The sequence below is a fragment of the Athene cunicularia genome, assembly GCF_003259725.1.
Source record: "Athene cunicularia isolate RWA chromosome 15 unlocalized genomic scaffold, athCun1 chr15_part1, whole genome shotgun sequence".
In the NCBI taxonomy this organism is placed as follows: domain Eukaryota; kingdom Metazoa; phylum Chordata; class Aves; order Strigiformes; family Strigidae; genus Athene; species Athene cunicularia.
Genome location: NW_020799121.1, coordinates 14,997,466 through 15,020,110, shown reverse-complemented (window position 1 = coordinate 15,020,110; position 22,645 = coordinate 14,997,466). Strand labels below are relative to the sequence as shown.

The window sequence follows — 22,645 nt, the reverse complement described above, 5'->3', positions numbered from 1 at the left end:
GGCACACCCGGAGCCCAGCGCGGCACCACTACACCAGCCGATGCGGCTGCAGCGCAGTCACCAACAACAGAATTTGGTGCTTTAAGAAGTATCTTATCAGCTATTAAAAGAACTGCACGCTGCTGCCCCAAGCTCAGAGTTTGCGACGCAACGCCCCCGTGCAAACAGGAGTTTGCTGTGCGGGGCCTCCCGGTTTCTTTCTTGGCGTCTTTGTCATGAAATCAAATCCCACGTACCCTTTTCTGAGCACACACCACAAACAAAACAAAACAAAACAAAAAAAACAAAGATGAAAGGCTGTGCATGATAATCTTTAAAAGAGAGTACAAAAGATTTTTCCAAAACATTATGCCGTCATGCAGCATTTCAAAACATTAAGAAACCTCTTAAGAAACACGATACTGACTAAATGAATTCTGACAATTACTGGTGAATGACAGTAATATGAGAGTTTGTTGTGTGAAACTTCAAACACATGAATTACTATCTAGCAGCAAAAGATGGAGAGAAGTGTATTTGACAGATTACCTTCCTCGTGGCCAAGCTGCTTATTTTTAGCCCTTTTTCTGGCCTCAATTTTATCTGTGTCTGCATTTACTGCATCATAAACAGTTTCTGCTACTTCTTGCTGCCAACGCTCCGATATTACCAGAGGGAAGTTCTTATATAACTCCTGGTCACTATCAAGCAACTTGCAAGAGAAAAACAACACAAAAACCCAACATTTTAATAACTTCTACTATTCTTATCCCCAATAGTTCATAGCTACCCATATAACAGTATTATTTAAAAAGGTGTATTGAACTCTAACCTTACCAGAACAGAGAGGTGCAAACAAGAGAAAACACAGATACTAATTTAAGCAAAAAGATTCATTGATATACAGAGGACAGGCTACCTCTTCAAAACTTGGTCTGACAGCTCTCAAAGCCTTACTCAACATTGTCCCATAGCATTCTCCAGACTTCACATTTAAATAATTCAACATAAGCAGCGAGTTTTCCTAACTTTCTTGCATAATCAGTGTTAATAAAATGTCTAATTGTGTTAAAAACAAAAATCCCACGAACAAATGAAAAGACACCTTTTACACAGCAACGCCTTCCATGCTTCCACAGCTTAACCTTACGTTCTTAATAATTAACCTTCAAAATTCCTGCAGACCTCAATTTTCCTGTTAGATTCTTTTCTCCCCCAATCCTCAAACGACAGCCCTTGAACTGAATTACGCTGAAGGCAGCTAGAATTGCTGCATCTTCAGGGAGGACTGTGTGCTGCTTGGCACAGCCCTAGGCTGGGTTTAGCCACAAGGCACTTTGATGCAGCACAAAAAAAGCGATCAGTGTCTTCCCTGTAATTTTATTAAAGATTTTCATTCGGGGAGGAGTTTAAACTCTCTGCAGCCACTCCTCAGTTGCTTCAGTGTCTGTTAATCAGTTGAGAATGCAGACTTTTCTCTCGGAGAGCCAGCCCAAGTGGCCTCCTTCAGCCCACTGGACTGCACGGGTTCTGCTCAGTGTCACAGCACACTCCGCAGTGTAAATACAACCAGCAGGGGCAGGGAGGAGAGCAAGGTGCTCACAACTGGCGTCTCCCGGGCAGGGACGCTCCTGACACCTTAATGGAAGCTCCAAGTGCAGCTGACTCAGAGGCATGAATTATTCAGTCCCTTCTAAAAGACTGTGACATCCCAGTGAAAGTGCAGAGCAAAGAAGCTGTACATGATATCCCTCACTGACTCATGACTAAGAATAAATTTATCTTATAGGCAGCCTGAACAAAGATTGCGTGGAGGCGATCTGGCCAGACGGTTCACAGGCCTTGCCGAGAGTATCCGATCCCCTCGATAAATAAAAAGACCACCTGGTTTCTCCTTGCAAAACGCTCCTCCGAATTATGACATTCCAGAATCGCAGGAAACTGGAATCCTGATAGACTAACGCTGATGCTGAAGACGCGGAGTCTTCTGGGATAAAAGAACATCTTGGGTTCTCTGCATTTCTCTTTAAACACGTAAAATCTTTTCTGTGCCAACTTCTGTAATTACAGCAGGTGACACTGACAGACAAGTTCCTTTTCAGGCACAGTGAGTACTTAACATGTTTTTTTGCTTATAAAGTTTAGAGCAATTAGTTTCTCTCCTGACTCACTTCTGTAATAACAAGAACGAAGTTCGATCTACTGAAGAAATGTAGGATAAAAATAATGAACGGGACAGACCCGAGACAAGCACTGATTCACCTATTGTCTCAAAGTGCCAGGGAAGCTTCAGAAGAGGGGATGAAACGCAGGGAACGTCACACCACCTCTGTGCACGTCAGAAACGGGCCAGCAGCTTTAACTTCTCGTTAGATTTTGGATAATAAAAGAAACTTTCAGGTTCTGGTATCGCTCTTCTAACTTATCAAGTTGCTACCATTAATATATAAGTTTGTTGGTTTTAAGAGTTTTCCACTGCACCCTCTGACCACATTAAAATAAGGTTTAGCTCAATTTATCTAAACCGCCAGAAACAAATTATGATTTTTAAAACTACAAACCATTAAGTATTCTTAAAAAATCTGAGGATTTCCCCAAAGTTGTCTGACCATTTGAAATATTTGCTTTATCATATCAAATTTTAGATAGGAAGGTAGATCTTTTTAGTCAATCTAAAAAGAAATATATTAAAAATAAGGACTTGGCAAGCAACAACAAACTGGCCAACCAGCCCAAGCTACCTCTTCCGTAAGAGCAAGGATTAAGTTTCCAAACTTGAAAGCAATTCCTTGCACACCCAGTAGCCCCTGGAGCAAAGGAACAGCACGCACAGATGAAAAGTGAAGCACGGCACCCGCAGTGCCATTCCCCACCTCGCAATTAAAGTTGGGTACCTTAATGCCTTTAGTGTCCTCTTCGTCAAACGACCCAATATCAAAAGCATCTGCTGCATTTACTTCTCCCCGAGGAGGAATCAACGGTGGAGGATACTAGAAATTAAAAGCAGCATAATTAAAGGAAAAATTAATGGAGATTATTTAAATCCACTGTGCAGACACATACGGCCTTTTTACTTTTTGCACACACACCACACATGACAGTGCGAAAGCACGTCCCTTGAAATTCAACCTCAGTGTAAAGTTGTTTTCTACGCCTTTAATAAATGCTCCTCCAAAAAATCTGGGGAAAAACCCCTACAGTTTAGAGACAGCTAAGTAGAGAAAACCATGCAGTCATTTGACCCTGAAAAAGTAACAGTTCAGTACTACTGGTCAGGAAGACTCGTAGTAACGAATATATGGCAGTTTTCACCACAATCCTCCACGTATTCGTGCAAGTGCATACAAGTGCTGGGCCTGGAAGCCTGAAGCTTTCTGTCCGTTACCTGTTGAGGTTTATTCTCCTTCTACCGCTCTACCAAGTAAACTGAGGTCACTACATTAATCCTTTACCTTTTGTAAATAGACCTGCTGCCAATCAATGCCTTTGAAGAAAGGATGTTCTTTTACTTCTTGTGCACTGCAAAATAAAAGTAACTGAAGTCAACAACATGAAGGGGCTTTTCAAAGGGATTTGAGAGACAGAAAGCTTTCAAAGGTCACATTTCTGTCACTTGAAAACATTGGTAAAACGAGCTTTTTTTTCCAAAGGGAAAAAAAAAAAAAAAAAAAAGTCTTCCTAAGTAAACAACAGAAGAGAAGACTTCCATGTGGAAACACTAGAAATAGTGCTGTAGGCCTGGCAAGGGCTCTTGTTTTGCCACGGCAGTCCATCATTTCAAGCAACAACCACCACTCATCTGTTGTCAGATCCCCTACACTACTCCTAAGCTACAGCTTACTGCACAGCATTTCATGTCATACATCTCCTACGGAAAAAAAAAAAAAAAAAAAAAAAAAAAAAAAGCAACTACTCTTGGTAGGCCCAAGGCTGAAAAGCAATCTCGGGTCATTATCCCAGAGGGCTCCATGATAAAAAGCCCTTGGAATCTCTCACTGAAATTAGAGCCAGCGCCCGTCTCAGGTGTGACCATCAATTAACAGTTACCACACTTCCCCAGCGGTTTCTCAACAGTTATTTACTCCTCGTCTCACAGGAGGCACACACTGGCTTTTGAAATAGGTGATAACAACAATTTCACTTAACAGCTATCAGCAAGGGAGGCTTGGCAGGAGGCAAGCAGTGTTTTGTAGTCAATAAACAAAAAAAATGCCATTTTCCTTAGACTCATGAATGAAACGGGTACATCTGGAAAGAGAGGCAACTCAAAATGAAACAAGAATTCACGGCGTTCTGTCCTCGGGGGTTTTGGGATTGGTTGGTTGGGGTTTTTTTTTGCGTGCAATATGCTCGTATCATTACAGATACAATATAGGCAGTAAATTCTAGCTGTCAGTATGCCTGAGTCAAGTAATATGACTGCACGCCAAAACAGATCAGGCAAAACCCTAAGAACAACACGGCAGTGAAAAGCATGCCCACCACCCAACGTCAGCATGACTGCAGAGAACTCGGGGCAGCCTTTAATGACAGAAATTGTCCAAAAGTTTGTCCAAACCAAAGGAAGCCGAGACATAATTCCATGCAACAAGCACTTTCTGATGTTCTCTCTTTCCAAAATTAAAATCATCACCAACAGGAAACAGATTTTTACTTGAAATGAATTCATTCATTTACAGAGAAGTGGCAATTTTTAAAGGCAGCGGTCCAAGGAGAAGACAACACCTACCTTCTTCCTTGGCATCCGAGCCTCTTGCTAACATCCCGCTGCAGGAGCCCTTCCAAGAGGGACTTCAGCTCAGGAGAAAACGAATCTGGTAGCTCCACATTCTATGAAAAAAAAAAAAAAAAAGTCCAAAGAGAGACATTTAATTATAGAAGCAGTGTGATCTGCTTTCCCCACACAGGAGAGCTGCTTTTCTTTGGTAGCGTTTGTAAACAACCCTTCCATGGGTAAATACAGCCTTCTCAGAGAGCAGGCTCCAGGGCTCCGCTCTTCAGAGGAAATGGGAGTTTACTGAACTACCGAACACGAGGAATGTAACTGCAACCGTCACCGGGATCCTTACCACGGTGAGCGTCATCCGGTCGATCTCATGCTTATCTTTGGTTTTGTGCTGTCTGAAAGGACTGTGACTGCAGAAATAAGAAAACGCACTAATAAATGTAAAGCCATAACATATCAGGTTATTTCAGCTGTGGCAACCCCAGGAAAGCGTAGCATCCTTTTAGTCCCATTCTTCCACCTCATCAATCCTGTCCTGCAGAACAATAAAACAAGCAGTAAAACATTCAGCATTTGCAATGAAAAATGAGACTTTGCACCCCAGTGTACTGTGGCTACTAGCTGCCTCAAAAACGTCAAGGTTTGCTCTCTAACAACTTTGATTTCTTTTCTTACTACAAAGAGCTGGACTACTTTGCAAGAAAGTTTATCCTTTTGGGTTTCAGTACAATCGCACACGGTGGACATCAAAATCAAACGCAGAGAAAAGCAACCATCCCACTTCTTTCAAGACTGCACACAGACATCCCTGAGGACTCTCAAACTCAGGGAAATCCGATCCAGTTCCTCCATACAAAGGCACGCAGAAGGTCAGTTTAGAAGATTACTTAAACGCAGTGATCCATCCTGAAAGTCGGGGTTTCAGATGCCTTTCCAGTTACCTCTGCGTCTCCCCAAACCCAGAGCAGTTTCATCTAACAGGAACACCCTGAGCTCTCATCACAGCTCAGGTATTTAAAAACACTGAGCTATATATGGGAACTGAGTACGACCTACAGAACTTTCCACTCATTTATATGGGAAGAACAAAGCGAGACCTTAAAAGTAATTCAGTGAGACAGAAGGGTAATCAGATGCCACAGCATCAGTGACTGGGAGGATATTTGATCATATCTGGTGAATTAACAGCTTTATCCCTTTCCTGCTTTATAATTCTGGTTTGAGTTTGAATTTTTCCTTTTAACTACAGAGGACTTTAGAATATTACAGATTTCCCATGCAGTACTTAAACAACGGCATGAAAGAAAGTAGAAACGTTTTAGCATGAGATTTTTTTTTAATTAGATTTAGGATATATTCCTCATTTCTTAAGTTTTCTTCGAAGCCTCGAGGGAATGATCTATTTCAAAATTAAAATGTTATTTCCTTACGAGACATTAATTAGCTATTATAAAGCATTTTGTCTTGCCACATGGCAGCGTGTACTAGCTTGTTTCGACTGGGGACCTGCTACTCAAGAGTTATTTCCCTTTTATCCTCAAAAAATGTTTCTGATGAACGGATCTGATGGACAGACCAGCACATCCATTCTGGTTTTAAGTATGATGGATAAGAGGGCAAGAGTAAATGGCCACTGTACGGCCTCAGATACCTTGACAATGAGGCTCTGACTAGATCAGGGAAGGAAATGACTCACCAGGGGCTTATGGGCAGATTTGAAGCCGGACTAAAGCTACTAAATACCAAGAAATGGCACCATGTGCCCTCCCCTTGTTTTGGGGTGCGAGTTGTTTGCTTGGCTTCAGAACAGATGAGGCCGGATGGTTCACAATGAGCAATGCTTCGGGTTCTGGCCACCGCCACCAACCTGCTCATCTCAGGGAGAATCACAGCCCCGAGACCGCGACCTCCCCGCCCCGCGGCCTGCCGTGGGAAATGGGAGCATTTGCCCCAAGTTCCTTCATCACACAACTTCAACCTCACGAAGGAAGAACCACGAAGCCAGAGTCAGCCAGATGCCCTAATCCTCTGTGCCCAAGGGACTCGGAAGAAAAGATGAGGAATCCAGTGGTCTGCGTGTGAAAGACGCGATGCACTCCTCTCTCCTCCCAGCAACCCCAAACCGTTCTGTCTTGCTAATACCTACAGAATTCTTCAGCTGAGAGACAGGGTGCTGCTCCCAGCTGCAGGAGGCTGGCTGTACTTAGGAATACTTTTCCTTTTTTTCAATTTAAACACCACTTCTTCCTTTATTTGCCCACTATGTCTATCAGTGAACGACTGATGCTAAACGGATACAGCTGATTCCAACTCCGAATTCAGACACTTACCTTCCTTTGTACAGTGTCTGGGACAGAGGTAAGAGTTTATGATTATGTGTGAGGACACAGGTGACTAATGACCAATCTTTACAGAGAAACACACTGCAAAGCTCAAAAGATTTGTTTTGTTTTGTTTTGCCATTAACACTGAGGATGCTATTTTCAACAAACAGTTGCCAGTCAGTGCTTATTGACTGTTCAGATAAATCCTGTAGTCTTAATAAATTCCACATAACCACAGAAGTTTATGGAGAAGGCAACAGTTGACAAAGCTGTAATTATCATATACTTTCGCACACCAACACAGTAACAGGCCAGACACAGCAAATGGAAGCATCCACACGTTGTAACTTACCCAAAGAGCACTGCAGGGAAGATTCAGTGTCGTGTAAAAAGGGAAGAGCGCAGCAAAGAGTCTTAAGCATAAAAGGAAGCCCATAATTTAACAGGGCTGCTCGCGTATTTAAGCAATGAATAACACCACATTATTTAAAATACTAACACTTGCCAAGAGATGAGTAAATTGCCTATCAGTAGAAGTCAAAAGAGCAGACAGAGCATCTGCCCTCCTCTGCCCCTCACCTGCACCTGCTACAGGAAGCAGGGCTTGTGCTTGGTTTGTTTTGGAAGAAAAAAAAAAAAAACTGTTTTAGTCTCACGGGCAGACATGGTCTAAGTTGCAGAGCTAAAAAAAAAAAAAAAAAAAAAAAAAAAAATAAAAGCACCCAGGACATGAAACTTCACTCACCCTCGTAGCAGTTTGAAAAGCATGCAGCCTAAGGAGAACCAGTCTGCACTGCTGTCGTAGGCTGTTCCCTTCTGGAGCACCTCGGGAGCCATGTAGCCGTGGGTACCTCTGAGAAGCAAAGGGGATAAAAACTTGATTACAACCAAAACTGTTACTGAAAAGAACAAATAATAATTAAAAATCGTTGTTTTCTCAATAAGATGTCTTAATTCTAAAAGAATTCATTTTAAATGTGATTTGATTTTGCTTTTTTCTTTGGCCGTACATACAGATGCGTGGGGTTTTTGTGTATATCTGCTGAGGAAATACCTTAAAACATAAACAACAGAACTGATCAGGCAAACTGAAGCAGCTACAGCAAGATTCAGCAGAATCAGTACAGGGCAAAAGACGCAAAGGCTGCGTGTTCTGCCCGTTGGGTTCACGGAGAAGCCAGACGCCAGGACACGGTCAGGGCTCCAGGCAGATCACTCCAGCCCTGGGTGCCACGCGGCCGAGACCTGCTCCTCCCCACAAGCCCAGCCCCAGGGCGAGCAGAGGGGCCTGTGCTCCCCGCTGTGTCCCCGGGCACAGGTTTCCCAGCGGGACGCGGCCCCCAGAGCCCGCCGCTGGTCACCGCTGCACCGGGGTCACCGCGGAACGGGGAAGCACCAGCTCCTTCAAGGAGCTACTCAACTGCACATCTTTTTAAGATGTGACAGGATGAAGTTTTCCTTTTTGCATAAATTCTGAGACTACATCAGGGCAAACGAGGACCCCAGAACAAAACACATCAGACGTGGAGTCCGCACACAACCCAAGAAAATCAGATCAGTTATGACCTGATGCCAAGAGGCAGAAAGGGATCCAATTTGCCTCCAGTTCTACAAAGATCCAGAGAGACACAATAAATCCTGTTTTTCAGTCAGTTTTGGAATATTTAATTATCAGTTTAGGACAATTAAAGCAATCTGGTGCTTTAACTCAGACAGGTTCTTATCTTCTCCGAACAGTGAATCATCTTGAAATAATGTGTCATCTTCCAGCCATGCCTACACATCAGCTGCTACAACTGTGCAGGAAAACAGAGAGAGGAGACGAAAAACCTTATCAGAGTACCCAGATTAGCTGGGTTATAAAGCGAGCCTGTGCCGCACAAGTGTTATTTTTTTTTCTTTAGGCAAAGAAATTATAAAGACACTTAAAGGACTTATTTAGCAATAACTGTACGTGCAGCAAAGCTCCCATCCATAATACTTACACGCTAGCATGTGGCTTCTTTTTGGAAAAATCACAAGCCAGCCCAAGGTCTGATATCCTCACATGCCCGTGTTCATCCAACAAGATGTTTGCAGGCTGGAGATCCACAGACACAGAAAGGTTACTGCTTGGTACTCTTCAGTGGACAGAACTACAAACCCTCAGAACACCGTAACCCATTCTCAGACATCAATACTCTGTGGTAACTGGTAATTGCCTTCCTTTTTTTTTTTTTCACATCAGTATAACAGACACTTTCTAGACAAAATCTCCATTCTAACGCAGCATTATCATCAACTCCACAGGTTATGAAACAGTGAAGAGTAACAGAAGAGGAAAACCAGCCAAGGTTTGAAACAGAAGGCACGTGACAGAATAAATCTGTCCTGGCCTCAAGTCCACGTCGCTTTTTCTTTCACAGAAGTTCTGAGTGAAGCTCTGTGTGTGGCTCTAACACCCAGGAGCGTCTGTGTGTGGCCCTAACACCCTCTATTTGCAGCTACCACTGTGCTCTCTGTGCAGACTTTTTCCCCACTTTTGCCATCACGTGGCTCGTGGACACCTATCTTGTGGCAGCCCTCAACTTCCCAACTGTCAGTGGAACACCCTGAGCAACTGCTTTCCTGCTGGTCTCCCACCACACGCACTCCTCTTTCGGGGCTCTCAGTAATACAGTGCACTCTCTAAATTAACAGCATCATTAAGATGGCAAGTGAGATGAGTAACGCTGCACAGGATTTACTCTGACCCCAAAGAAGCATCTCCTAGGTCGGTTAAACTGCACAGATTAAAACTATTTTGAAAAAAATCATTAGAAAAATCAGCCGAAGATAAAAGAAATAATCTGTATTCTGCCCAAGAAAAGATTTCAGGTAAGAGAATTCATCTCTCAGTATGTCTGGATGATTTGCTGCTGTCTAACAACCACCCGTGCGGACGCAGTCGCCGTGTCAAGGGTTACCTTTAGGTCTCTGTACACAACAAAGCGATTGTGCATGTGTTCTAAACCCAGGATGATCTCAGTAGCATAAAACCTCATTTCTTTTTCAGAAAACACTCCATGCTGGGAGAGGTGGTAGTGCAAATCTCCTCCTAAAATTAGAAGAATTGAAACGCAATTAAAAAAAAAACATAAAATCCTGTCTCAAAGGCAGACAGCAGGAGGTTGTGGGGTTACAGCAGAGCAGCTGTAGGTTCTTGTAGCCTGCGGAGCACACAGAGAGCCAGGCCCACACTCCGCAGGTACATACGGTGACTAAATACCTGAGAAAGTTAATAAATAAATTTGATCCATCCATAACTCCATTCTAAAGATACATTTCGCTTCATATACATTTGCATTCAGTGACTAATCCAGCAACTGAGTCTTGATGCAAAGGACTTCCCCAGCCAGTAAAATGCAGTCACATACACAGCTTCTGGAGAACTGAAGGAATTAGCATAAGGAACAGCCCAGGTTGAGAGGGACCTTGAAAGGTCACCTGGGCCAAAACATTCTAATATCCATGGCTGGGCATGTTTTCACACTTTCCCCATCAAAGAACAGACACAACAGAATGTCACTCTGTGAGCTAATCCACACCATCAAGAGATCAGGTTGGGCATACGCCTAGAAAACTGTTTCTGATCAAGCCAGAGATGTAAAATAATCAACCCGTTACTGGAATCTGACCTACAGCTTCGATTTTAATGAGAATCTTCACTTGCAAAACACCACAGCCAGTCTCTATTACTTACAGGATACGAGCTCTATTTCCCAATTAAATTTCCAGCTTTGCCACATGGTACACGCACGTGTCCAACATCCTCAGGTGCTCACTGCAGGACCACAGCCGGAGCTGGAGTCCCCAGGCGCTGAGCACCCTCAGCAAACAGGGGCACTGCCGTATCTGCTCCCTCTGACAGGGCCAAGCGCTCTGTGTTCTCACTGGAGTTACACTAAGGCTTCTAGGTGTCATTTCTTTCCGTTTGTGGAATGTTTCCCCCATCCATTTTCTTTGCAGAGCTCTTTATAGAAGCCCTTTAATTTTTATTCCGAAAGCTGTGTCCCTGATCTCATACATTTCTCCACACGACCCTCATTTCCTTAAGCTTCCAGCCTAGAAGGCCCTTTGATGTCTTTATTTACATATGTTAATGTTATAAGGTAGCAGAGATCTTCATACATTCCCTGGCTTAGATCAGTTTACCCCTCCTGCTTGCAGGCCGATGCTTCGCACCTCAGATTATTTCTCCCTAATTCTCCTTATGATCTCAGCAAGTCCTCTTGCCAATATTCCTGTAATATTATTATCATCATCATCCACATGAGCCTTGCTTACCATTCATCAGGTCCAGAATGAAACAGAGTTTGTCAGGGGTGTGGAAGGCATAGGTCATACACACTATAAAAGGACAGTCCTAGAAGGAAAGGAGCAAAGAGTTCATCTTAGGCAAGAGGCAAAGTACTGCTTAGAGAAGCTAAAAATACAGGTGATACTCTTCCCATGGTATTTGCCAATATTCATAACAATTTTCTATAGAAATCTGTGTACTAATCTACAAACTGATGTTTCGCTTACAGTTTAGAGATCTTAGCTTTTGCTCTCTCTTTTCAAAAGAAAAATTCAAAAAGCTGTGAAGAGCCAAAGGCTTAAAAAACACAGGTAGCATCCCTGTCTTCCACAGACCTGCGAGTACAGCAGCTAAAAATATTCCAAAAATATTCACCTGAGTTTGCACTAGACTTATATGAAAGACACATTAAAGCTAACAAGCTTTAGGCCAGCTCAGACAAAAATAAAGCTGTTCCCATGAAGTGTAAAGGATACGCGCTGTTTCTCACGACTGCACGGCGAACGTTCGGCTGCTGGAACACTGACTGAGAAGCTGAGTCACAGCACGTACGAAATCCCCAAGGAAAGTTTTCTCCTCACCTGTACGATAAAGGCAGCTACGCTGGTAACACCCTGCCCACGCCCCCAGAACCCCCCTGCAGGGCTGGGGTGACAGGGGGGTGACCTGCCTCCCGCTGCTGCCCTTCAGCCCTCCAGCAGCGTCTGCAGCAGATGCTTAAAAGGAACATCAATAGAACAGGAAGGAAGTTGCAGCTCCGCCGCGTGTGCAGCGCACGGGAAGCAAGAACAGCAAGGTCCAGAATTATGCAAAACCCAGCACACCAGTTCTGGTGGGTGCAGAGTGAAGAATGTCACTGCAGCGCAGGGATGGACTCGTGGGGCACGTTCCCTCCTCTCGATGTGTTTTAACCTTAATTTGCATGGAGTTTTAAGACAAGCAGCCATTAAAAAAAATACAGCTGGCAAAGCACCTCCTTCCCACGGAGGACCCGTCGGGTGTGCCGGTACCTCTGAAGCCGCCGTGGCGGAACGCTGGCAGATCCTCCTCTCTGCGTTAGGCCTAAGCTGGATGCCAGTGGCTAATTAACAAAGGGTGGTTATTACCTCGTCAACCCCTTCTCCAAAGCTGCACGGACTGTTGGGTTGTCCACAAGACGACCTGGAGGAGCGACCGCGCTGTCGGGACGGGCTGGGCAGCAATGCCCACAGAGCCCGGAGCACGGAGGCTGACAGGAAGCCGAGCTAAGCCGAGCTTAACGGCTGACGAGCCAGGACACCAGGCAGGAAGCACGAATGTGACCTAACGTGACTCGAACAATGTGTTAACTCCGGCAGGACTGATAGTGAAAGCTCTGGGAACCTCTGACAGGAACTCGCCTCCTTCCCAATTTAGAAGCACAAAACAGGGCGGCCTTGGGCAGCGCGGGGTCGCGGCGCGGGGTGCCACCTCGCCAGCCCTGCGGAGCAGGAAAGGGAGGGGACGGTGACACTGTCCTCACCCGCACAGCCCCAGTCGCTTCACCCTTCCACAAAACCACCTCAGGTTGAAATAAAGATCGCTATCCCTGACTGCAGCCCCCGCTGACTCCCGCACCGCTCGGACCGATCCTGCAGCAACGTCCAAACCCAACCGTGCGTTATCGGTTACCGAGGCAGCTCTGCAGAACGCAGGCACGGGTCTGAACTCCCCGCAGAATCATCCAGGAAGATTTTTTTTTTTTTTAATTTTTACAATTTTTCTAATTGCTAAATGGTCCTAGAAATAAGGAGACCGTAGGCAAGTCAATGCGGCACCGAACGAGAGTTCCTCTCATTATAAACTTTGCGTGGCTCCTAACTGCAGACTACTCTAGTTACCACTTAACTTCAGAACCAAAGCTTCAGTAGAATTATTAACTTAATCTTCTGAATCAAATGGATAATTCAGAAGCGTCCCCAAGCAGGCTTCCTAAAAACCTTAGAGGAATCTAATTACTCCGAAGGATTTAGTGTTCAAATTGAAACACCATACACAGAAAAATAAAAGGGTGTTTCTATACCAGAACATAGCATGCCTGGATTTTTATGGATCTCATTTTTCAGAAGAAAAGAAATCTGCAAGTGTCAATGTGATGCATAATTCATTTTCGTGTAAGCCTTCCTAATTTAATCACTACCACTGCTTAACAGAGAGAAGAAATTGTAGTACTGTGATTTTTCTGACGCAAAAAACACTGCAAAGAGTATTTTCCTGCACAAAAATAAAAAATATCCTAGAGGTTGTTGTTTGGTTTTAAATGAAACATAGAGCAATAAAGCAAATGTTGCAAGAGAGAAATACTTTGATACAGCCAAGCTTCTGCTCTGAAAAAAAATAAGCAACAGTACGACAATAATGTGTGAATTGAGAATAGTTTGGAAACAGTTCCTGACATCCAAACAATCCAGGATTAAGTCCAAAAAACTGTTGAAGACAAATTTCTGGTAATAAATCATGTGGAAGGAAAAAAAAAAAAATTTTAAAAAAAATAGTAGGAATGTAATGTTTTATAATTAGCACACTAACGATTACTTTTGATTCGGACTCATTCCCGTACTCCAAGCACCTGGCCTCAGAGCCTGACTGCAGAACTGACAGAAAACAGGTAAAAAAAACGTGTTCCTAGTGTAGAGCAGCCGTGTAGCATTTTAAACCAAAGAGCAGCTCTGTCCTGACAGGTCTCGCTCCAGAAGATGTGCGGGTCAGCTACTGTCTGCTGCTCCTGCAAGTGGTCATCAAGATTTGGGAATAGTTTCCATTTTTTGAGCAAAACTGAGACTCCTACAAATCTCAGTACACATGAGAACATGAAAACAAAGTACCTGTTCTCAGAAAAAAAAAAAAAAAAAAAAAAAAAAAAAAAAAAAGTTTGATTATCGATCTCAGATGTTTTGTTGCTTAGTCTGCCCACTTTTGCCGTTCCTTACATTCACCATCCTTTGAGGGAATCCTGAATCCAGTATTTAGTCAAATGATCTCAAAAAGAGCTGAGCAAACCAGCCTAACTGCCTAATGATTTCAGGATGGGAGAACTCGCAGACACAGCAGAGCAGAGCTAGAGCCCTGTCTTGAGCAGCCTGCCGGAATGACCACCTCCCACCCGCCAGGAGAAGGATTTATTAAATAACCCCTTCCTTCCAAACCAGCATCTTCTGGCAGATTGGTTTTATACAGTCCACCAGCGGCGATGCTCCCGGTGATTTCAATGTTCCAGTTTTTCAATGTTAGGCAAATATGGCTATTACAGAAGATAAATATTTTTTTTTCTTTCAACAGAAAGTAAAATATTTTCCCTACTATGTTATCTTCTCAGAATTTCACAGTGCATTTCCAGCCTCCAGAGTGAACACCTCCGTGGGAGAGAGCAAGACAGGGCCTGAGTCTTCCAAAAGAGGAAAGACAAACCTCAGCAACGCGTCACACCAACGGTCACTGACCAAGCAAACAAACCCATGGAAAAATCGGAGTAACACATTTTGTATTATCAGGCCACCCCAAGCAGTTCCCCGTGCCCCGCAGAGGTGCCTGTTGTCCCTCTGACCTGACTCAAAAACGTGAAAAAAAACCTCCCCCCAACCCGGCCACGATGTTCTCAAATTTGGGAGCTCCTTAACCGAGGAGCAGTTGTGAATGCCAAAATTTGAGGTGGATTAACAAAAATGATTACACAAACGTACGTGTAATCTGCACAGCTGTTATTATGTATTTTGCAGAGACATCTGGATTCCCAGTTAAATGACTAATTGCACTCTGATGAACTTCCCAGTTCCACTCCGTTCCGGGCAGCACACAAACCCTCTCAGCGGGGAAGGCACGTGCCATTCAGACCTAACAGCTTACAGTCGGGAACTCAATGAATTATCTGATTCTACCGCTTCCAAACCCATTTAATTCTGCATATTCAAAACGCTCCAGCATCTCTTGCAACAGCAGGTGTAGCGAACCCGACTGGGCAGCATTTGGTACAAAATCTCTCTTTTCAAGTTCTCTTTCAAATTTCTGACAATCTCAAGAAGTCACACTCTAATGAGTTGGTAATCCTTAGCAAAAAAAACCCCAAATGCTTTGTCTTGCTTTGCTGCTGCAGAATGACTAGCTGTGACTAGCTCCACCATTAGCAGCCTTGTGAACAATTTTCTTATTGAATCACTAGACATGAAAATTCACATTCAGTACTGGAGCAACAGAATCACAAATTGAAGTTAATGGGACAATTATTACTAATTTGCCTAGATTTCGTGTCTAGTCTCCGCTACAGAACTTCACCCCACTGGCTCTCAGGACTCCTGACACTCCTGGACAAGGCACAATTTATCTTGGGTGAAAACAGTTAACTTGATTAAAAAGTCTAACTGATAAATCTCCACTGTTAACTCCACAGACAGAAGAACAAAGAAATACTTCCCCGTCCTTCGTCTATCTTTATGTTCAAGCCAAACGTGAACGCAACTCTGTGTTAAGGGCAATTCCCTGATTTTTCACCTCCGTGCGCGCCCGTCCTGCGGAGAGAGGCCGAGGCAGGGCAGGAGTTTCTGATGAAAGGCACAACAAGAAACACCTCGTCTTTCCTTCAGAGCTCTGCAGCGAGGAGCAAGTTCAACCTTAGGATGCCACCTTGACGCAGAGCTTCCCTGGTTTCCGGTGTAGGATTTGCCTTACTGGGGTATTTCTAACAGCAGAGGAAGATGACCTGATGGGTAGCAAGAAAAGCTGAAAAAGCTGCTCGCTCTTCCAGGGACCAAAGCGCAGTCGGCTCTGCTGTTCTGTCAGCCTGCACAAGAGAGCACCTCACATGACTCCGGGAGGCTGAGAAGTACCAAGAGTTGCCCGATTCACTTGACAACAGAAGAGACTGTTTAGCAAGGGGAATTCTGTAATTACCTGTGAGGCTCCACTTTCAAAGCCCAGTTTGCAGAAGACAAGGGGAGGCTGTCCTCCCGTGGCTACCTGCGGGCCAGCAGGGCCCATCCTGAACCCCCACAGGCTGAGGGTCCCCTCAACAGAAGGCAGCGGGAATGCTGCATGTGCACCTCAAGGACACAGTGATGCGAAATGCAGCACAAGTGAGGTGGTGTTTGTTTGGTTGGTTTTTTTTTTTTTTCCAAAAAGAAATCACCTGGGTAATGTAGAACCTGAACCAGGGGTTTACCTAATCTCTGCAAGATACAGATCTTGTCTCTGAGACTAAAGCTCCCTATTCGCTCTCTGCCATCTTGCGAGCCAAGGCAGTAATCCTCCTGCACTGCAGATATGATGCTGTTTGCACTCCCGTTGGGCAAGCCCAGAACAGAATCACAGGCAACTCCTTCCCATGCTTCAGTGTGCTGGGAAAAGGGGATGTTTACACCGAGCTGCAAACCGAATGTTTAATTCGTACACCGCGGTAGTCATGAGGAAAATTAACCTTTTTACCAGCATCACACGTAACCATGGCGATAGAGCCGATTTCAAGTTCTGTTTAACGAGGCCGGCCTACTGGGAAGGCTCTGGCCCACCAAAGCCTGCTCTGAGCCCAGCCTACTGCAGCCACCACCGAGCTTCTCTTCCACAGGGCACAAGACACGCTCCGGTGAAACCAGCGCCCACGGGGTTGCTTTTTATGCACACCAGTGATACTTCTAATTTTAAATACGCTAGACGGGCAGACTTGGTGCACCTTGAGAGGTGCTCAGCTAAAGTACATAAATAAAACGGAAAAACGGGGTAAGCAGAGTCAGCATCACAGAGCAGGCACAGGAACAGGAGGACAAACAGGTAACCGAAGGGCTTTCTGAAATAGCACCTTATGTTCTACAAAAGTAATAAGTAACTATAGCAGAAAAGGATTTTTAATTTTTTTTATGAGACAGAACAATGTTTTGGAAAAGTTTCAAATACAAACACTGGAAAAAGGAATATTTAAAAAAAATCAGAAGGGGGGGACAGAATTAATTACTTAAAAAACGGGAACGTCCTCAAGCCTCTTCAGCCGAGATGCTCATTTCTGTAAGTACCCAAACTGAAAAGCAAGCTTGCTTTTCCATTTTATATCAGACACATTGCTAGAATCAGGAGGGAGGTTCCAGGGGAGTTTAGCTTTTGCATGTCACCCAACTGAATTGATGGAATATGTATTATATGTAACAGCTTTTATATTATATGCAATAAAAATATGTACTCGATGTAACAGCTTTTATATTATGTGCAATAAAAAAAAAAAAGAATAACAAATCAATGATACTTACTCCTGTACTGACAAGAGACAGCATAATTCTTTCATTTAAGGCTAATGTTTCTCCTTGCTTCATCTTGATTCTCTTCTTATCTAAACATTTCATTGCATACCTGAAAATATTAACCATTCAGAAAAAGCACCAGAAAAGATTTCCTCCTAGACTCAGTATTAATCACTAACAGTTAGGCCGTGCACATTTACAGTATCCTGTAAGCAAGCTCTTTAAAGACTTAAACCCAGCACTAAAAACATCATTACGCAACTAAACAAGAAAACCTCCGAATCTCACAGAATTAAAACGTTTTCAACAGAAGCCCCCCGACAGAGAAATGTGCTTTAATGAGTAATTCTGTGTCCAACCAACCACAGTGATACAGGAATTACACACCATACACAGGGTTTTTTAATACCTACAAGCAAGGATTTGCAGTATGAATTAAATAACAGAGTGTATTACCATTCCACTTAATTCTAACAGTTTCAACTCTACCACCAGGAAAGCAATATCTTGAACACACGCTGAGTTTTATATATGGATGTTTTTAAAGGTTTTCTTTCTACTCATAAAAAGGTCAGATATACACGAGAAAGCTTTTTTAATCTTCTGCCATCTGTATTATACAAATTAATAAAAATTTTGCTCAGAAAAGAACGTTACCCTAACCACCTTCAAACCAGATAGGATATAACAGAGTCTGGGTATTTTTCAAGACGGGAGGTGAGCCTACTGTTAGACAGCAGCTGCGAAGGACACGTGTGTTCCTCCATAGAAGATTTCTAGACAACGGGCAACCGTGGATTTTTTTAGGCCCCTGGTTTTACCACAGGCTCAGGAAAGAGCACTGCCTCGCTGTGGATCAGCTGCCCGCACGGCGCCAGCTCCGCACGGACACGGCGCCTCGGATCTCCTTCCCTCTGCTCTCCCTGCAAACGCCGCGTCAGTCCTTGCCATGCATGCGGTGGGAGTGGGGGAAGAGGGAGCGTGAACACACTGGAGTTTTAAGGTTCCGTCACAAGGAATACACTCGCAGCACGTGCTCTGGCTGAGGAGTCTGTAAACGATGACTATAAATAACATTTCTCACGCTACCCTTTATTTCTGCTTCGCCGTCCCTGATCGAAGTGAACGACTGGGGCCATCTGAGGCTGACTGAAATCAAGGGTCTCATTTTCCTGTCGAGTTGTGAGCTCGGAGAGAGCTGCTACCCTTCCCCCTTTGGCCTGCTTCCTGCATCACACTTCTGGCCCCTATTTAGATGTCCTCAAGGGAGGTGATGTGAAAGAAGCCTCAGGTGTGTCTTTGAGGGTTAGTGAAACACCGATGGCATTTACCTTCGAGGGGTGGCTTCCCAAGCTCCTTGCAGGCAGTAAGTGCAGCAGAGGCAGCCATCTAGAGTGGACGGGATCTGGATTAGGGATGGGTAAACAGGTTTGGATTAAGAAAGAACTAAACCAAACCTCTACCCAGAAACTGAACCTAGTCTAAAGTTTTGCTTCACTTTTGAAAAAGGCTGGTTCTCCCACCTTCCACTTCCTTTTACTCTATTTATATCTGATAAAAACTGCCCTTTGCTTCACTTTCTAGTCCCAAGGTTTATCCAACTCCTGCCAGAGCAAAACTCAGGCATGAAAATGACTGAGAACCTGAGAACTACCTCTTCAGGGTGGGCACCTACTTAGCGGGGCTCAAGCTAAATAAAAGGTTCGTTTTTGTACATGGACAAATTAACAGATTGTACATGGACAAAAAAGCACCAAAGCAAGAATAAAGACAGTACTGTTAGTAACAGTATTATTATAAATACTTGAAGTCACTGCAAAAATACTAAGCGTGATAGCAACATTAAGATGTCTTCCACTTGTTAATAGCTCAGAAGTTTATTATTATCAAGGATGCCAAGCACACACAACTGCCAGTGAAGCCAGCTGTAACCGCAGAGACTTGGCACGTCAAACATGCCATGCTTCCTTGGAAGAGAAATGTTTAAGGATGGTCCCTGGACTAAAAATGTTAAAAAAAAAAAAAAAAAAAAAAAAAGATGAAAGGGGTGGAGTGGGCTGTAAATAAGTAAATAGGTAAGATATTGAGAACGATTTGTTAAATCAATGCCCAGATGTTCAAAACGGAACACGATGGGAAAATTATGCCTAGGACCTGAAATCTGATGATCAGGAGAAGCGTGTCAATGGTAAGACCAGAAAAAGACCAAAAACCCCACACAGGGGTGACCCTGGAGTTCCCACCGAGAGTCCTGCTAAAGCCAAGTCCAGCACCGGAGCTGTGCCCTTTCGAAGGGAAGCGAGGACCGCTGTGACGTGCTGAGGAGCAGGAGCGGACACAGTGACACCAACCCACAACGGCCCGCTCAGGATCTGCTCCTGCAGAGGCGGCAGCGCCGAGGCCCCGCTCCTCCGGCCCCAGGGCAGCTCCGGCCCCGCGCTCTGCTGCGAGACATCAACCTCGAGCGGCCGAGAGGCAACGCCTGACACCATCCCCAGGCTCCCACAAGAACAGCACTCTGCTCCAGGCTCTGATCCAGGGAGTCATTTAAGCACATACTTAATTTTAAACTCATGCGCAGTTTCCATTAATTTTGACAAGATCATTTAAATGAAGGATGTGCTTAAGAGCTCTGCTAGACTGAAGCCCCACTGCATGGCACGCAACAGGATCAAGTATTAAACTAAGCTTAAAGATGACCCAGAAATCAGAACCTCTTGGCATAAAATTTAATCACAAAGGACTACGGAGTAACGTGACACTGCTACGGTGATTTTGTAAGAAATGACTGCAAGGATTTCCTTACTAGTTCAGAGTTTACAATTGCCTCTAAAATAAAGTGCGTATATACTCACATTTTTCCAGTGTCTGCTTTTCTGCAACCGTACACTTCACCGAATCCCCCTCTTCCTATTATTCTATGTACACTAAAATCATTCATAGTCAGCTGTAAAGGAAAAAAAACAAAACAAAACAAAAGCAGGCTTCATTTTTCAGCATTCAAAAACTCACTGTGAAAATAAGTAATTATTAACGTGGTACGATACGTAACTATTGTAACTCATCCAGCCTTTACTGTTTTGGAAAAAGGAGCCCCTTACTGCTTATATTTCACCGTCCTTGCAAGCACTACAGTCTGAAGTACAGGCAAGACGAATGGGACTGTTGTTGCCAAAGCCTGACAGGCTCATTCGTAAGGCAGCCCGCAGGGAGGGGGGGCTCTGCTACGGCCCCAGCTGTGACAGCGCCGGGCGGAGGGACAGAAGGGGAGGCAGAGCTAAGCGGGGCTGGGGACAACGTCAGAACCGTGGTGGGAAAAGGGAGACGGAGGGAATCTGGGGCTGTTGCAGAGCAGCAATTCTGGCAGTTGGGTTTCTTCCAGCTATTATAAAAATCGAAAAGCTCAAGACCGGCTGTAGGGACATCCAGAAAGGAGTCGTTAGGGCCGTGCCTCTAAGAATAGAAGAGCACATCAGTAACATTCACCACAGTCTGTAATAAGGCCTTTTCAGAAGCACTATTCAAAACCAAACATTTTCTTTCCCGCATCAGCCTTTGACAAGGTTAATCTACTTGTAAATACTTACATGAATATTTAGTTCTACGTTTTTCCATTGACAAAATCTAGTGAACTTGTCGCTGCGGGGAAAAAAAAAAAAAGTTTAAAAGTTGTCTGAGAATACTGTGTAAAACACTACAGAGAGCATCAAGACTTTGATACTTCAAACAACATTTGCACTAGGGTGTGTTGTGATATTTAGTTTCAAACAATCATGACCTTACTCCTACAGGGAAAAACAATTGCTGGACAGTGCAACCTGAAAGTTTTACATCCCTGTAAGAGAAAGATGGGGGGTAACTTCATCCCTGTAATTTTAAATTGCTCAGTATGTCCTCAGCTCTTTCAGACGGTTTTTAATTTTTAAAAGCAACTAACTTTGGAACTAACAAACATTTAAATTACATAAAGAGGAAGATAATGATAAGAAAAAACAGGAGCAGCTCGATTTACGTTAATGACCCTCCATATACTCCAAGGATCATTTTATCTTAAAATAGGAAAAACATCAATAATACCACAAGCTGCTGCCAAAAGAATAGTTTCTCCTTTCTACATAAATAATTAAGCATTTATTTTCAGAGTAAGAAACGTCAGCTCTACGGAGTCACTTTTACAACCACTTGCAGACCTCCAGGTAGCACTTCACACCGTGTACCTGCCCGGCACACACGAGCAGTGCCCCTCGGGTTACGGGGGCTGCTCCACTGAACTCGCTCCGTGCCTCCTACTCTAGATCTTTTCTCCTTAACTGCAAGGTGTCCAGATACAAACCAGAACGACCGCGTCCTTTGGTCACACGCAAGAGACAGTTACACGTCAAAACATCCCATGAGAACATAGTTCTGCTTTTTTTTTTTTTTTCAGCTTTAAGGACAAACTACAACCTATTACTATGAAGAGCAACAGTAAAATCCATCAACTTGACAATTTTTCCACTCATACATCCTGACATTACTCACGATATACAATAAAGCTAGTCATCTGCAGAAGCTTGCTGGTACCACTATTAATTAAACAAAGTTTACTAAACATTTTTAGCTTCCTTTTACAGCAATACTTAAGGGACCTGGCTTCCTCATGCATTAAGAAGAAAATTCAGATAATATGTCAAGTTCATACCTTTCCATAAATTTTTGAAATATTTTTCCTCGGAGACTATCACAGATTTCTTCTATATATGGCTAGAAAGGGTTAAGAAACACAATTAGTATTTGAGCACACAATAAACCCACAGTACTACCCATTACATAGAACTCACACTGGTATTTACTGTGTTTTCCTTGAAGAAGGCTCAGTGAAGCATCTAAGCTTCATTTAGCTTTAGGAATCTGAGCAAGTGCCCTGAAGTTAAACATAAAATATTTGCATGAGCTAGAAAACCTTGAATGTTTTTCCTTGGGGGGAGGATGTATGAAACCTGTGTAGCACCTGCCTACGGTCAACACTATTTGGCCAAACAAAAATGACAGTATTTTTATCAAATATATTTAAATAAATTTG

General features: G+C 43.7%; 1 protein-coding gene across 2 annotated transcripts in view; it reads right to left on the bottom strand.

Moving 5' to 3' along the window:
• The window catches only part of GRK3 (G protein-coupled receptor kinase 3), a 50,918-nt gene that overhangs the window by 2,447 nt on the left and 25,826 nt on the right, over positions 1-22,645 (bottom strand). For both annotated transcript variants that reach the window (XM_026859480.1, XM_026859481.1), the window contains exons 5-17: positions 22,265-22,326; positions 21,171-21,222; positions 20,439-20,530; positions 17,593-17,692; positions 11,335-11,413; positions 9,975-10,105; positions 9,015-9,109; positions 7,775-7,882; positions 5,049-5,115; positions 4,709-4,809; positions 3,432-3,498; positions 2,874-2,969; positions 529-691 (exon numbers count right to left, since the gene is read on the bottom strand). In XM_026859480.1, the coding sequence (XP_026715281.1) occupies positions 529-691; positions 2,874-2,969; positions 3,432-3,498; positions 4,709-4,809; positions 5,049-5,115; positions 7,775-7,882; positions 9,015-9,109; positions 9,975-10,105; positions 11,335-11,413; positions 17,593-17,692; positions 20,439-20,530; positions 21,171-21,222; positions 22,265-22,326 (1,213 nt within the window). The remainder of the gene's footprint in view (positions 1-528; positions 692-2,873; positions 2,970-3,431; positions 3,499-4,708; positions 4,810-5,048; positions 5,116-7,774; positions 7,883-9,014; positions 9,110-9,974; positions 10,106-11,334; positions 11,414-17,592; positions 17,693-20,438; positions 20,531-21,170; positions 21,223-22,264; positions 22,327-22,645) is intronic.